Below are 15483 nucleotides of genomic sequence, written 5' to 3'. Positions count from 1 at the left end.
GTAGCTCTGGCTGTCCTGGCACTCACTTTGTAGACCAGGCTGGCCTCGAACTCAGAAATCCGCCTGCCTCTGCCTCCCGAGTGCTGGGATTAAAGGCGAGCTCCACCACGCCCGACTCCAGATTACTTAGAATAATACCTAATGCAATGTAAATACTATGTAAAGTTGCTCTGTTTTGTTTAGGAAGAAAAGACAAGAAAAGGTGTCTTATCCTGGACAAAAGAATAGTTCATTGTGGACATAATTTACAAAAAAAAAAAAAATATTTTCAGTGCTGACTTACTTTCCTTGGTAGAGTGTTTTCCTGGTACATATAATGCCCTAAATTCAATCTCGAGCCCTTACAATCAAGATCTCAACCTACAGTTGGCTGAATCCATAGGGGCAACCATGGAGGGCCAAGGTTGAGTCTTGCCTAGGCTCAGATAACTGGCTGACAGGGCAGAGCTGAAAGGCCCAGCCCGCAAGTTTACATTTAAACAAAACTTTTTGAGTTCAGTCTTGCTATGCGGCCCTTGCTATGCTGTCCTTGGAATTTTTGGCAATCCATATTCAGTTTCTAAACAAGACCTTGGACACTTTCTTGCTCCTAAATTTGAAAATACTAAATTTAGACAGAAGCTTACAGTCTTAGCACTTAGAAGGTAGAGGCAGGTGAATCCGGGGGACAAGGCCAGCCTTAGCTACATGAGACTATCTCAAAAGTAAAAACGGGGGCTGGAGAGATGGCTCAGCAGTTAAAAGCACTGACTGTTCGCCCAAAAGTCCTGAGTTCAAATCCCAGCAACCACGCAGTGGCTCACAACCATCCCGAACAAGATCTGACACCCTCTTCTGGAGTAAATAAATAAATAAATGTATGTATGTAAAAATGGCCAAATGTAGTGGTGCACACTTTTAATCCCAGCACTAGAGAAGCAAAAGAGGCACCAGGTGTCTCTATGAGGCCAGCTTGGTCTACATAGTGACTACCAGGAAACCAGAGCTGCACAGTGAGATCCTGCCTCAAAAATAAAAATAGAGATAAAGCTTACTTATAGATCTAGGATTTAAACTTTCCCTTACTAATTTCAAGGGCAGGCATGTCAACAGGACAAACAGTGGAAACACACATATTCACATTTATTGCATTAGAAAAATTCATGTTTAAGCCACACAGTGGCTGGAATGCCCATACCCTAAGCAGGCCTGATCATCCCATAGCCCTTTAGACATTATATACAAACAAACACATGTGCATTACACTGGAGAAAGAACTTAAATGTACAACTTGACCTGGATACTGGATAGTCCACCCTCTGTCTTCACAGCCAACCCACAACCCCTTTGATGCCGTCCAAACAACTCTCAGGGAAGAGACTCAATAGTAAACCAACAGAAGATACTTAGGTCCAAAAGAGTCCTTTAGGACAGAGGGCTGAAACAAACGAAACCAAAATCCATTCTCCCAACAGCTGGAACTGGTACACCTCCATCCCAGAGCCACAGACAGCCCACTCACAGCTCTAGGGGAAATAGGCTCTTTTCCAGGGTAAGGGAACAGCCCTTCCAGGCCTAGTAAGAGTCCTTTGGAGACACATGCCTCTCGAGAAATGGAACATGTGGTTGGACATGCTGAAGCTAGCGTGTCAAAGTACGGCTGATGCCTGCAGGGAGGGAGGTTCACTGCACTCCTCGGGATGGATGGTCTGGCAGGCCCTTGGGAGGCTGTGTGTTGGCTAGCTGACCCCTCGTGATCCAGGAGCTCCCGGGCAGTGGGCTCTCCAGAAAGCCTCCCAGAGACTCCATCACTCTAACAAAGATGGAAAGCAGGGTCAACATGATGCCCAGCACATAGAGGTTCAGCATGGGCTTCATGGCGATGGTGCCCAGCTCCTTTGCAGGGAAGTAGAGCTGCTTTCTGCTGCCAGATCCTGTGAAGAAAGAAGGAAGAGTCTGAGTTAGTCTCAACCCTTGTTTTCTCAGGAGCAGGAGAGGCCCTGCCGGCCAGGGAGACAGGGACAATGGCAAGTCCCCTCCAGGCATCACCTCCAAGCATGTGTGGTTGGAGAACAAATAAATACACATGTTGTTGGGATAATTTCAAGAACACTGTTTACAACTGTATATCTTTACCTCTTCCTGCTATGTAGCCCAGGCTAGCCTCAAACTTAAGCAATCCTCTTAAGCGCTGGGCTGACAGGCACATTCCACACACCCAATTACTTTTACCCCTCTTTAAGACCATTCCCACCAAGCACAACGTACAAACCCAGTTACAGTGCCAGGACTTAACTTTACATCAGGGACGGATGGAAGTAGAAAGAAAATTGGGCAGGAGAGATGGTTCCGTGGTTAGCACTGGCTGCTCTTACAGAGGACCAGCCGACACATGGCAGTTCACAACCATCTGTAACTCCAGTCCCAAGGAATCTGACGTCCTTTTTTTGGCCTCTACACACACCCATGATGCACAGCAAACAGGATACAAAACATGAAGGCAAAATGCCTCTATGAATGTATAAGTATGTGTGTGTATTTCATGTATATATATAAAATACAAGAAAATGATAGGTGTGGCTGGTGGTGCATACTTGAGTTACACAGTGAGTTAAAACTATCATGGGCAACTTAGTGTGACCTGACTCAAAAAGTAAAAAGTGGAGCCAGGTTGTGGTGATGAACGCCTTTAATCCCAGCACTTGGGAGGCAGAGGCAGGTGGATTTCTGAGTTTGAGGCCAGCCTGGTCTACAAAGTGAGTTCCAGGACAGCCAGGGCTCCACTGAGAAACCCTGTCTCAGAAAAACAAAAAAAGCAAACAAACAAACAAAAGTAAAAAGTGGGCTGAAAGCTGGGCGTGGTGGCACACACCTTTAATCCCAGAACTTGGGAGGCAGAGGCAGGAGGATTTCTGAGTTAGAGGCCAGTCTGGTCTACAGAGTGAGTTCCAGGACAGCCAGGGCTACACAGAGAAACCCTGTCTCGGGGAAAAAAAAAAAAAGTGGGCTGAAAATATAACTCAATGGTATAAAGTGCTCGCCCACCCTAGCATAGTGCCCCAAGAATAAGAAATAGGAATATGTCCTAGAGCAAACAACCTGTCTAAGTTTCTCCTGTATCGTACATTCAAGTTGATTACAAACTTTTTTTTCCTCCGGAGACATTTTTTTTGTGTGTGTAGCTTAGGCTGTCCTGGAACTAGCTCTGTACGGCTGGCCTCGAACTCACGGAGATCCTCCATGCTTCTACCTCCTAAGGGCTGCGATTAAAGGTGCCACCACCACCGCCGCCACCACCACCACCACCACCAGGGGATTTATAAACTTCTTGAATATAATATCGTCAATATAAACGATAAGGGTGACAATAGCCTGTAATCCCAGCTATGAAGGAATGCATGTTTAAGGTTTGCCCGAGCTATAGAGAATGCAAAGCTAATTTGGAAGATTTAGTGAAGCCTTGTCTCAAAAGTAAACATAAGGGACTGGTAGGTAATGCAGCCCAGTGAGTGGTATAAGCTGTATCTAGCACATACAAGATTCTAGGTTCAATTCGGAGTACCACAAAACAAAAAGTAGCATACAAAAAAATAGCAAAAGTCAAATCTAGTTAATTTATCCAAACATCTTTGAATGCTTTTAAATAGCTCAGGCACTCTGAAAGGTACTCAGGGCCACATGGTCGTCCTACAGACAAGAACTCAGCCTTCAAAGGGGCAGTTACTACACAACACTCTAAAGCGGTGACAGGAAGGGAAGGCTACTTTGGTGAAACTTGGTGGGCAAACAAAGGTGGCCTATGGAGTTCATAGATTGGGCGACGCAGAGAGAGTCGGTGGAGGCAAAGCCTTGACTCGAACGCAAGTAGCCCGACCCATGGGACAAGGGATCCAGGACTCGGCCTCCGGCCTGGGGGGTCCTGGGCCAGTTACCTCAGGAGGAAAAGTTGGGAGACGGCTGCTCACAGTCACACCAGGTCGTGCAGGAGTAAGGAAGAAGGTCGACTGAGTCGCAACGTGGAAGCTCCAGGCAGGCACTGCTCTGGATAGAAATAAGCCCCAAAGAGAAACGGACCTCCCGAAGCCCCGCCCCTTCTGGGCGAGGCTCCGCCCTCGGAGACTGCGCATGCGTACCGAACCTGCAGGAGCTCGCCCTGGGGCACGTCCGCTGGCCATCCAGCCCCTGCGTCAGCTGCGTCGCCGCGGAGTGCTCGGGGAGTCACGGGAAGCACGCGGCTTGCGGTTGATTCACTGCAGTCCAGAGTGGACAGCATGAGGTTCAGCCCCACCGGCCGCCTTCTAGAAGATCAGGAGCCAAAAGGCGCCTTTACCCCCTCCCCCATTGCTGGATGCAATGTGAAGTGACGCCCGGGCAGTGGGTGAAGGCCCCGTAGGGGTTCCTTTTTTCTTTTCTTTTCTTTTCTTTTCTTTTCTTTTCTTTTCTTTTCTTTTCTTTTCTTTTCTTTTCTTTTCTCTTCTCTTCTCTTCTCTTCTCTTCTCTTCTCTTCTCTTCTCTTCTCTTCTCTTCCTTCTCTTCCTTCTCTTCTCTTCTCTTTTCTCTTTTCTTTCTTCTCTTCTCTTCTCTTCTCTCTCTCCCTCTCCTTCCTTCCTTCCTTCCTTCCTTCCTTTGTTTTTTGAGTCAGGTTCTTGTAGTGTACCTGCGACTGTTCTCGAGCCCTCCCGAATGAAAGTAAAATATTCGTCCTGGCTTTGGTCTCGGCTTTTTACGGCGTTTGGACGGATCGCCTTGCCTTCAGTGGCTCCCGTCCCCCGGGAGGGCATTAGATTTTAGATGATTTTTGTTTTCTTTAAAAATAAGCTGTTTTCTTTTGAAGGTGCCTTTTGCTTGAACTAGAGAGGGAGGAGGTCATTGTCTAGGTTTCATACCAGGAAACTGACCTGCCTTACCAGTCACCTGCCGGCTCCAACCAAGGCAAAGGAGAGGTGCTGACCCAAAGGGGGATCTCAAAAAAGATTCCTGGGACAAGCCCTCAAGTGGGGAAAGCCCACAAGAATTACGGGCAGGTCTAAGTGAACACGATAGTTACTACAAGGCGGGGGGTGGGGGGGGCGGTGTGCGTTCTCATGACTTCCAGGATGAGTCAGTGAACCCTGGCGAGAGCCAATTCAATGTGTGGGAGAAGCCCTCGCCTCTAAACTGAAGTTAAAGGGAGGAAGCAAACTTCCGCTGTGAGCTGTGACCTTTCCCCTACTTTTCAGGACATCGCGTCTGTCACAGAGAGGGCGGGGGATGCGCCTAGAAGAGAGACGTGCTGGCAAGCACAGGAGGTGGAAATCAGTGTCCTGAGCAACTCATATCAGTTTAGTTTATGATTATACTGAAAAGTGTAAAGTGTAAATACAGACTGGGTAAAGTGTCTGTGCCCCCTTTACCCAGAATTCCACTTATGGGAATTATCCCTCAGGTAAACTCCCTCCTGTGGAGTAAGGACTCTAGCACTGTTCACAGTGGCAGAGGACTGAGAAAGCCCATCAGTATAGCCCATCAGTATAGCCAGCCCATCAGCTGGCTATATAAATCATGAGTGCATTCGTACAAGGATTGCCATAAACCAGGAAAAGAAAAGGCAGTCTACGTATTTAACACAGTCTTCATGTTGTTAAGAAAAGGTAAGTATAGGGGCTGGAATACGGACCGCTTATTTGGTCCAACACTATACCCATAATCCTAGCGCAAGGGTGGTGGATGAGGGAGGACTACTCTAAATCAAGGCCACCTTCGAGTTGGGGGCCAGCCTGGGCTACAAGCAACACTGTCTTAAAACAAAATGGGAAGCAGGCAGATCTCTGAGTTCAAGGCCAGCATGGTCTACAGAGTGACTTTCAGAATAGCAGTGCTACACACAGACACCCTGTCTTGAAAAATGTAAAATAAAGGAGACAAAGATGACTTGTATATGCCGTAACATGGATGAGACTTTAAAAATGTTATGCTAATTAAAATAAACCAGAGCTGGAGAGGTGGCTCAGCAGTTAAGAGCAACCCAGGTTCAGTTCCCAGCACTCAAGTGACAGCTCACAACTAGCAGTGGTGTTCACAGGTGGACAAACATATACATGTAAGTGAAACATTCACACAAAATAACAAAACAGACACAAACATTCCATTTAGGTGACTTGTCAGAATAGGTAAATCAAAACAAACAAAACTTAGAGACAACATAGATTAATGGTCACCATTCTAAATGGTAGGAGGTTTTCTTCATTTTTCACGCCTTTGGTTTCTGATACAAGGTCTTGTTATATAAAATATGCATTAGGCTAGCCTGAAACTTTTGCCTCTGGCTGGAGTGTTGGGATTGAAGGCGTGGATCACCATACCCATATAGGGTTTCTTTTTCTGGTAGGTGAGACAATGTCCTGAAATTAGTCGTAATAGTTGCACAATCTGTGGATGCACTCAAAACCACGGAATTGCATGCTTCATTTAAAAGCTGAACCTTGGACTGGGGATCTGGCCTTGTTGTTGAGTGTCTGCCTAGCATGCTCAAGCCCTAGGTTCCGTCCCCAGCCTTGCACAAATCAGGTGTGATGGCACACACCTGTAATTCCAGCACTGGGGATGTGGAGGATGAACATTTCAGGGTCGTTTTTCTGAGATATATATATATATATATATATATATATATATATATATATATATCAGAATTTTATATAAATTTGGGGAATATATATATATATATATTTGGGGAATTTATAGGACCTTATTTAGCTTATCTTCCCCAACCCTTCACGTGCACACACATGCACACCAGAAACTGTGAAATTTGTTCCATATATTATATTAGAATAAAGTCAGATTATTAACTTTTGAGTCAGAGTCTTGCTGGCCAGTTCTTTATCTCTTCCTCAGTCTACCAAGATGCTGTGATTACAGGCCTAGGCGATCGGCTCCTGACAAGAACATTATTTGTTTTGAAAAGAGTAAGATGAGGACATTGTCAGATAACAGAAACAGAACCCATGGAGGAAACCTCTGTTGTGTTTAAGGAAAAAAAAAAAAAAAAACTGAGGTCAAAAGGAAATGAGCTGCCAAAAGAGAGTGGTTAAATATTTAGAAAACACATAGGTCCATCCAAATTATAGCAAGTCAAAACTATTTTTAATAATAATGATTAGTGTGGGAAAGTAAAGATACGATGAGCTAAGAAAACCCTGGTAAACATTTAAGAAGGGAACAGGAAACTGGGTGTGGTGTTGAATATCTACAGTTCTAAGTGCTGGAGAGGCAAGGCCGGAGGACCAGTCCCATGTCAGCTTCAACTGTATAAGTTCAAAGCCAGCCTAGGCTTCTGGGGCTTTCTGTCTTTGTTAATCTTGATTACCAACTTGATGGAATTTAGAAACCCCATGGAAACTACACCTGGGTAAGTCTGTAAGGGAGTTCCTGGATTAGGTTAATTGTAGTAGAGGTCCCGGACTGAATGAAGAAAGCTGAAGGCCGGTATTGATGCTGTTGACGCAGTGTTACCAACAGCCTTGTGTGCCTGCTGCCTATCTTTGCCATCCTGCTGTGATGGACTAGTACCCCCAAATTCTACCCCAAAATAAGCTTCCAAGTTGCCTTTGTCAGGATACCTTATTATAGTAATAGGAAAGTAACTACCACACTCTATTTCACAATGGTTTTGTCAGACTACTTTATTACAGTAAGAGAAAAGTATCCTACCACACACTATTTCACGGTAGGGGTGGAAGCCTTAGGGAACAAAGATAAAAGGGGAGCCAGTCTTTTTATTTGGGAGGGAAGTAGATATTTGCTTTAGACTTTTTTATATCTTCAAATGAAAATACTAGTCAGGCTTAGTGGTATTTAATCCCAACACTCACGAGACAGAGGCAGGTGGATCTCCCTGAGTTTGAGGTCAATCTGGACAGCCAAAACTACACAAAACCCCTCTCTCTAGAAAAAAAAAATGAATGAAAGAAGAGAAAAAAAGAAAAAGAATAAAATCCTTAGGGTGAATAGATCTCATTCTTGCTCCCTATCTTGAAATTTTCAGTTTTCAAACCATTAAGTAGAGCAGAGCAAAGTTTCGGCTCTTCAGAAGTAGCTGGAGCAGCCTGAGGGGCCGAGTGTGAAGCTAGATGGGTCACATCCTAACTAACACCAAGGAGAGGGGGGGGAGCATGGAGAATCCGGGGCCAACTCCAGCTACATATCCAGAACGGGCATGGGCAGGGATCAGGGGAGGAAGGAAAGAAGGAAGAAAATAAAAGAGGGGAAAAAAAATCAACACTAAACAAAAACAATTCCCCCAGCAGTTTCTGCCCTGGACAGGAGGCTGCGTGACCCAGAATAAAAAAGGTCTTCTGTCCACTGCAGGCTCTGCCATGTCAGGCATGTTCACTAAATGCTGGATGAGTGAGGGGAGGGATGATAGGGTCACATTCTGGGCCTACCTGAAAGTACCCTTCCTAAACAGCCCCTCTGTTTCAGTACCAGATTCCCCCCCCCCCTGCCCAACTCCTGTTTGGCTTCACTGTCTCCCTAGTGCCTAACACCACCAACTCCATCTCTTGTTGACTACTTTCTCCTACTAGATTGTAGCTTTGTGAGAATGACGATTGTTCTGAAAATTGCTACATACCTGAACCCAGAACAATGCCTGGCACACAGGGGGTGCTTTTGTATTTGCTGAACCATATAAGTGAATTCCTTTTGTTATTTTTTATTTTTTTAAGGCAGAGTCTCACTCTAGAGCCCTGAAACTCACTATATAGCAAGCTTAGCTTTGAACTCCTCCATCTTTCAGCCCCCTGAGTGCTGGCGTTATAGGTGTGAACCAGTACACCAAGCTCTATCAGTATTTGTTATACATTTTATCCTGAGTCACATGATGATAATTTATCTTCCAAATTTCCCCACTGGTATCTGCTGTAGTTATAATCCACACCAATTTACTAATATTGTGAAAATTCACTGCCTGAGCTCTTTGGGGTTTTTTTTACCCCCTTGATGTCCTGGGGATTGGACCACGGCCTTGCACATGCTAGGCGAACATTCTACCTCTGAGCTCTGCCTGCGTGCCTGCCTTAAGTCTTGACCCCGTTTCTTTATCCCATCTCATGTGTTGTTTTTCCTGTACTTCATGAAATAGTGAGATGCTAGGGGGAGTGAGAGGCAAGGTGCGGAGAGCAGGGGAAAGGGCATCTAGAGGAAGCACGAGAGATGCACAGAGGCCACCCAGTGTAAACAATGACTTCACCAGCCTATCTGGGTCAGTAGCCTCAATCCAGAATCTGGCTCTTTTGCAACTCAACCCAGAGCTGAGGTAAGTCACTCCTCCAGTTCTTAGTTTCTTCATCAAAACAGCTTATATGGAGCCAGGAGCCCCATCACCAGCAGCAACACAGGCCCCTGTTCCCCAGATCTATTGGAGAATTTTGGTGAATAGTGCAGTGTGGGAGAGAATCCAAGGTTCAAAATGACACCAGGATCTGGTGGACTGTCTCAGCAGGTAAAGTGCTCTCACCAAGCCTGTGGCCTGTATCAATCTTTGGGGGATACATGATGGAAGGAGAGGACTGATCCCCTCAAGTTGCCTCTGACCCTCACATGCACACTATGCCACATATGTGACCACACACATAGTCATGTATGCACACATAATAAAAATGTACTTTAAATAAACCTCACCAGTCATCCCAGGGCACAAGAGACCAAGACCATGAGTCAGAACAGAAGACTCATGAGTTTGAGGTCAATTCGGGCTATATAGATATTGTTGGGGGAAACTGAGAATGAAAAAGAAAGGTCCTGTGTGTGTGTGTGTGCGTACACGCGCTTATGCACTTGTAAGCACAAATTTGCACAGGTGCCAGGAATTGGCATTGTGGATTTGTTTTGTGAATCTCACCGTGTGCCCTGGCTGGGCTGGAACTCATTACGTATCCATGTTGACCCCAAACTCTCAGACATCTGTCTGTCTCTGCCTCTTGAGTACTGAGATTAAAGGTATGAGCCACCACACCTGGCAAATGTGAGGTGTCTTTTTTCAATTGCTCTCCAATACATTTATTTTATGCACATGGATGTTTGTCATGCACCATATGAGTGCCTGATGACCTCAGAGGCCAGAAGACGGCATTACATCCCCTAGCACTAGAATTGCACATAGTAGGGCTTCAAATCAAACCTGTCCTCTGGAAGAGCTGCTAGTGTCTTAGCTGCTGAACCATCTCACCAGGGCAGAACTTGTAACTTTTCAAAGACAGTCTCATATAGCTCAGGTTAGCCTCAAATTCAACAGGCATCTGAGGCTGGCTTTTGAACTCCTGATCTTCCTGTCTCCATCTCCTAAGTGCTGGGAGTACAGGTGTGGATCATCAAGCTAGACTGACTTCAAAAACTACAGAACAATAAAATTAAAGTTTACTAATTAGCCAGTGCTCTACAAAGTCTTACTTGTCTATTAGACAGTTGAATTCAAAGTTGGGCATGGTAGTGCACACTGTAATCTCAGCATTTAGCAATCAGAGGCAAGACTGCTGTGAATTCAAGATGGCCTGGTAGACCCTGTGGGGTGGGGAAAAAAATGAAACAAAGAAGAAAAGAAAGCAAGCAACCTAACACAGTAACAACTTCCTCCAACCTTCTCTTCCCATCAAGTCAGAGGTTTATCCCAAGTTGACTTCGAGGTGTCTATGTAGCTGAGGCTGTCCTTGAACTCAAGATTCTCCTGCTTCCACCCCCGAATGCCAGAATCACAGGCATTAGCCACTGTGCCCAGTCTTTTTATTTGTTTGTTTTTGAAATAGGGTCTTCCTCTGTAGCCCATGTTGGGCTGGAGTTGTGCAGCCCAGGTCGGCTTTGAACTGCTTCAGCTCTGAGTTCTGAGAGTGCAGGCACGCCCACCAAACCCAGCTGTGCTGAGGTCTGGAAAGTGAGAATGGGTGGATGTGGCAAGGTTATAGTTTCCTGAGTTTCCAGTGCTCCATTTTGAATGGCACTGTCACCTCTAGGGATCCATAGGAGGTTGGTTTCAAGACATTGCAGCTGCAGGTTCTCAAGTCCTGTCCATAAAATGCCATGGGTTTTGCATGTGGCTTTTGCACATTCTTTTGAATACCTTAATTTAGATTAGTTATAAACCTGCCCTCTACATAGATTACACCTATATCATATAATGCAATGAGAATGCTATGTAACAATAGTAGCTACACTGTATTGCTTTTAGGAGATAATACTGGGGACTGGGAGAAAACCCATACATGTTCAGTATAGAACTTTGTAAGTATTTTCAACCCAAGGTTGCTTGAATCAAGGCTACAGAAGAGTGACGGTATTATTAAAAAAGAGGTAAAGGATGTTTGAAAGCAACAGCTTGGTGAGAAGCTTAGGAGAGATTCAGGAGGACTCCAATCTCTTCATCTCAGTGGAGGCTCCTGCACAGTCCCGCTGTGTAGGTAAGGAAGAACCTATGCGGATGGAAGAGCCCACTGTGAGCTGCCTCCACTCACACCCACTCTGCAGCCGCAGAATAGAATAACCAGGTAGACCTTTCCATACTCTTCTTGCCCCCCGTCACTGAAGTGAGAACCTGGGTGGAGCTTCCCTCCCACCTGCCATCTTGCCTTGGAAGCCACAGTCAGCTATGAGCATGGGGGAGCCTGAGCAGATGCCAGTGGACCAGGTCTGGGTGAACTACAAAAGGCTTGTTGAGTGACTGTGGAAGTTCTGAGGAAAGCAGGCACCTTAGAGCACGGAAGTGAAAGACGTGGGTAGAAGTAATGGGGTGCAGTGGGGATTTCCTGTTTTGGGGGTCTACTTTCATTCATAATTACTACATCATGTCCTCTTTACACACACACACACACACACACACACTGCATTGACTCACACTTGAACTTAGCTACACTCTGTCTTTTCCTAACTGCTTGGCAACTCTGTCTAGCCAGATGCCCAGACATTTCTCCTGCCAGCTGCCTAACCCTGTGACTCTGTTCCAAATTGGCTAGTGGAGGATGGAGGCTTGTCCTGCTGCCTCCTAACCCAGCCAAGGACAGAAGCTGGGGGGAGTCAGAAAGAGGAAAGAGGGGCCCAAGAGAGGACTAAGCCAAGCATTTGCCCCAAAAGCTTGATGAACTGAGTTCAATCCCCAAAACTGGAGGATAGAGCTCTAAAGTTGTCCTCCGAACTCCACATGCACACTATAGCATGCCCCCACCCCCACCATACACAACAATATATATTATTAAAAGACAGGTTGGAGATTTAGCTCAGTGGTAAAGCCAGTAGAGCAGTTGCTTAGCAACCAGGCCTGGCTTGGATCCTCCGCTGGGGATGGGAGGAGAATACCCTGACTCTTTGTTCTCCCCTCCCTGACAAACCTCCCTTTATTCTTGGCTTAGTAGTAGACTCTCCGTAGATGTTTCCTAACTGAATGCCTCAATGAAAGTGCTGCAGCCCTTGCTAAGTATTGTGTGTCTATTAACCCTGTCCCCTAGAACCTGGAGGCAGACAATGCTGTTTGCTGTTTCTGGCTCTCAATGCTCCTTAACCTGAGTTCACTTGGTTATGTCATTCAGGGTTTATGTCTCTCAGCTGATGGGCATGGGGTATTGCAGAGCTAGAAAATGCACAACAGTGGTGGGGTTATTTGCCCAGTATGTGTGAAGCTCTGGGTTCCAGCAAGAGCATGGAGGAGGAGGAGGAGGAGGAGGAAGAGGGGAGGGGAGAGAAGGGGGAGGGGAGGGAAGAGGAAGAAAAGAGTAAAGCAAGGGAAAAAGAAAATAATTAGGGGGGCTGGAGAGATGGCTCAACGGTTAGGAGCACTGACTGCTCTTCCAGAGGTCCTGAGTTCAATTCCTAGCAACCACATGGTGGCTCATAACCATCCATAATGGGGTCCAATGCCCTCTTCTGGTGTGTCTGAAGACAGCTACTGTGTATTCTTATACATAAAATAAAATAAATAAATATTAAAAAAGGAAAAGAATTTAGATTGTTCTGAGAGGTTTAAGATTATTTATTCTTATTCTTATTATTTTTATTTTTTGTTCTTATTATTTTAGACAGGCTATCACTATGTAGCCCCCACCCAGCTGTCCTAGAACTCATTCTGTAGACCAGGCTGGCCTGGAGCTTGGAATTCAAGTGCCTCTGTCTCCCAAGTGCTGGGTTTAAAGGCACATGCCACAACTGCTGGCTAACTCAGTGGTTTTAAATATCATGGATTTGTTCAACTATTATTACTAAATCTAGAACACCTCATCTTTCTCAAAAGAAGCCTCACACTGGTTGATGTCACCCCCTACATCCCTGTCTCCTGGCTTCTGTCAATCACTAATCTACTGAGTCTTTTTAGATATTAAGATCTGCACACAGTTGTGAACACTTTACCTACACTGAACTTGTCCATCCCACCTAAGTCACTGATGCCCAGTCACCCCCAGCCTAGAGCATCAAGCAAACCAAGTCTCTTAAGAGTTAAAGGTCAGCCTGGGTTATATAGCTCCAGACCAGTCTGGGCTACAGAATGAGAGTAAGTGAAAGAATAAGACTTTGTCTCAAACAAAACAAAAGCCAGCTTTTTAGAAACTCAGTGTGGGAACTCTCTCCAAAATAAGTTTGCTTGATGGGCAGTTGATCCATCCAGCTCAGAAGGCACTCCGATTCTGTATGTTAGGACAGGTGTGTGTATACTGTAAACCTTTGTACCTGTCATGGCTCAGAGCTGTTGACATTCTTATTGCCTTCGTCACTCCTTGTGACCTGTAAGGTCTGGGATAAGGACAATGGCTTTAACATGGTGCAGGTCTCTGAATCAATAGCATATGATGCTGGTGGTTTTGCACCTGAGACCAAGTGTAGCCTATCACCACAGTAGATTTAGGTTCTGGCCTGGAGTATAGCTCAGTAACACAGTCCTTACCTCATGTGTTCAAAGCTCTGGGTTTCCTGAGCACTTCTAGTTTTTCTCAGCCAGACAAGAAGGCAAGTCTCCATTTTCCTCGTTCCTGAAGCCCACACACCTTCCTATAAAAGGGGTGCACTGTGAAAGCCCCCAAGTGTCTCCCAAGAAGACTTAGTTTATGAGGCCCTTGGAGGGAAAAGGTAGAAATCCAAAGTCTTTCCAACTTCTAAAAACAAGTCAAGGACCAGTTAGTATCCAAGTGCAATAACCAATCCCATAGTGGCCAGTCCCTAGAGTCATATCACCCGACTGATCAAGGACAAATATTTTTAGGTGCCAGACAGAACAGAAAAAATGCCAATATCATCAGATTCCAAGGGTTGTCCTCAGTCTGCTCTTGAAGTCGGGCCACCTAGGCCTTCCAGGGTAAGCCAGACAACAGACCTTGTGCTGGGGACAGCATACAGTGACAGGGACTGCCTGTATTAGGCCAGGATGGAGACATCTCAGAAGCCTGCAGCAGCTCCTTGTAGAAAAAGAAGGCATCTGGGACCCTGCGAAGTAGGAGACACATCCCTCCAGGGGACCTGCCATTAAGGGACTGCCTGCAGTAGGCCGGGATGGAGACATCTCAGTAGCCTGAGGCCATTGTTCCCATCTCTTCTAACCTTAGCCCTGGACAATGGCTGTATAGATTTCATTTGTGCATGACTGCTTTTCAGTTGGTCTTGGTGTGCATAATTATTCCATTATATCTGACTTTCTTACTTCTTTCTCCTTTTGTTCTGGCGAATTCTGTGAAAATAAATGTTCCTTGATGCAATGATTCTTAAACAATTAAAAAATTGAGGCACGGGCCAGTTGCATGCTGTATGTTCTCATCTTGGAAACAATGTAATAACTGCACAATGGTAGTTCCAGATTAATGCTTGATTGCAAAGAAAGTTTGAAGAAATTATTAGAAAATTAAATAGAACCAATAATGGGACCCCAAGAAAGAAAAAAACTATTGACGTTATGAAATAAGTTTTGAACAACATTTGAGAGTGGTTCCTGGATAAGCAAGTATAGAATATGTAAAATCTTATATTAGTAAAACTAAGTCAAAACACTGGGACTCTTAGAAAGTCATTGTGTGCAGTGTGCAGAAGCAGAAAGCTAGCGGAACTACTGAGTTAAGGGTTAACTTGATTCTTTCTGGCCATTGCCTGGCAACTTTGCCCAGGTCATTTATCATTAGAGCTTCACAAGAAAATGCAAGTTGCTGACCTCGGAGCTCTGTGCTCTGAAATATAATATGTTAAAGTTTAAATAATGGTAAGTTTGCAATTATTATTATTTTGGCTATAGCCTGGGAGTAGGGAAGCTTGACACTTTGGGGGACAACTATAATTCTTGATTCTTTGTGGGATGCGGTTATTCTTTTGAATTTGACTTGGCAATTGTCTTAGTCAGGGTTTCTATTCCTGCACAAACATCATGACCAAGAAGCAAGTTGGGGAAGAAAGGGTTTATTCAGCTTACACTTCCACACCGCTGTTCATCACCAAAGGATGCAGGACTGGAACTCAAGCAGGTCAGGAAGCAGGAGCTGATGCAGATGCCATGGAGGGATGTTCCTTACT

General features: G+C 45.3%; 1 protein-coding gene across 1 annotated transcript; it reads right to left on the bottom strand.

The window, feature by feature from the left end:
* Positions 1-1101: 1101 nt before the first annotated feature.
* Hilpda (hypoxia inducible lipid droplet associated) lies at positions 1102-4100 on the bottom strand. The gene is made up of 2 exons (XM_021165385.1): positions 3912-4100; positions 1102-1913 (listed from the first exon to the last, which is right to left on the bottom strand). Exon 2 carries the CDS (start codon positions 1855-1857, stop codon positions 1663-1665), a length of 195 nt encoding a protein of 64 aa, XP_021021044.1. The 5' UTR covers positions 1858-1913; positions 3912-4100; the 3' UTR covers positions 1102-1662.
* Between the last annotated feature and the right edge of the window lie 11383 nt (positions 4101-15483).

This window comes from Mus caroli, chromosome 6, assembly GCF_900094665.2.
Source record: "Mus caroli chromosome 6, CAROLI_EIJ_v1.1, whole genome shotgun sequence".
Taxonomy (NCBI): domain Eukaryota; kingdom Metazoa; phylum Chordata; class Mammalia; order Rodentia; family Muridae; genus Mus; species Mus caroli.
Note: the sequence above shows the minus strand (reverse complement) of the source record. Positions and strands in the feature narration are given on the sequence as shown.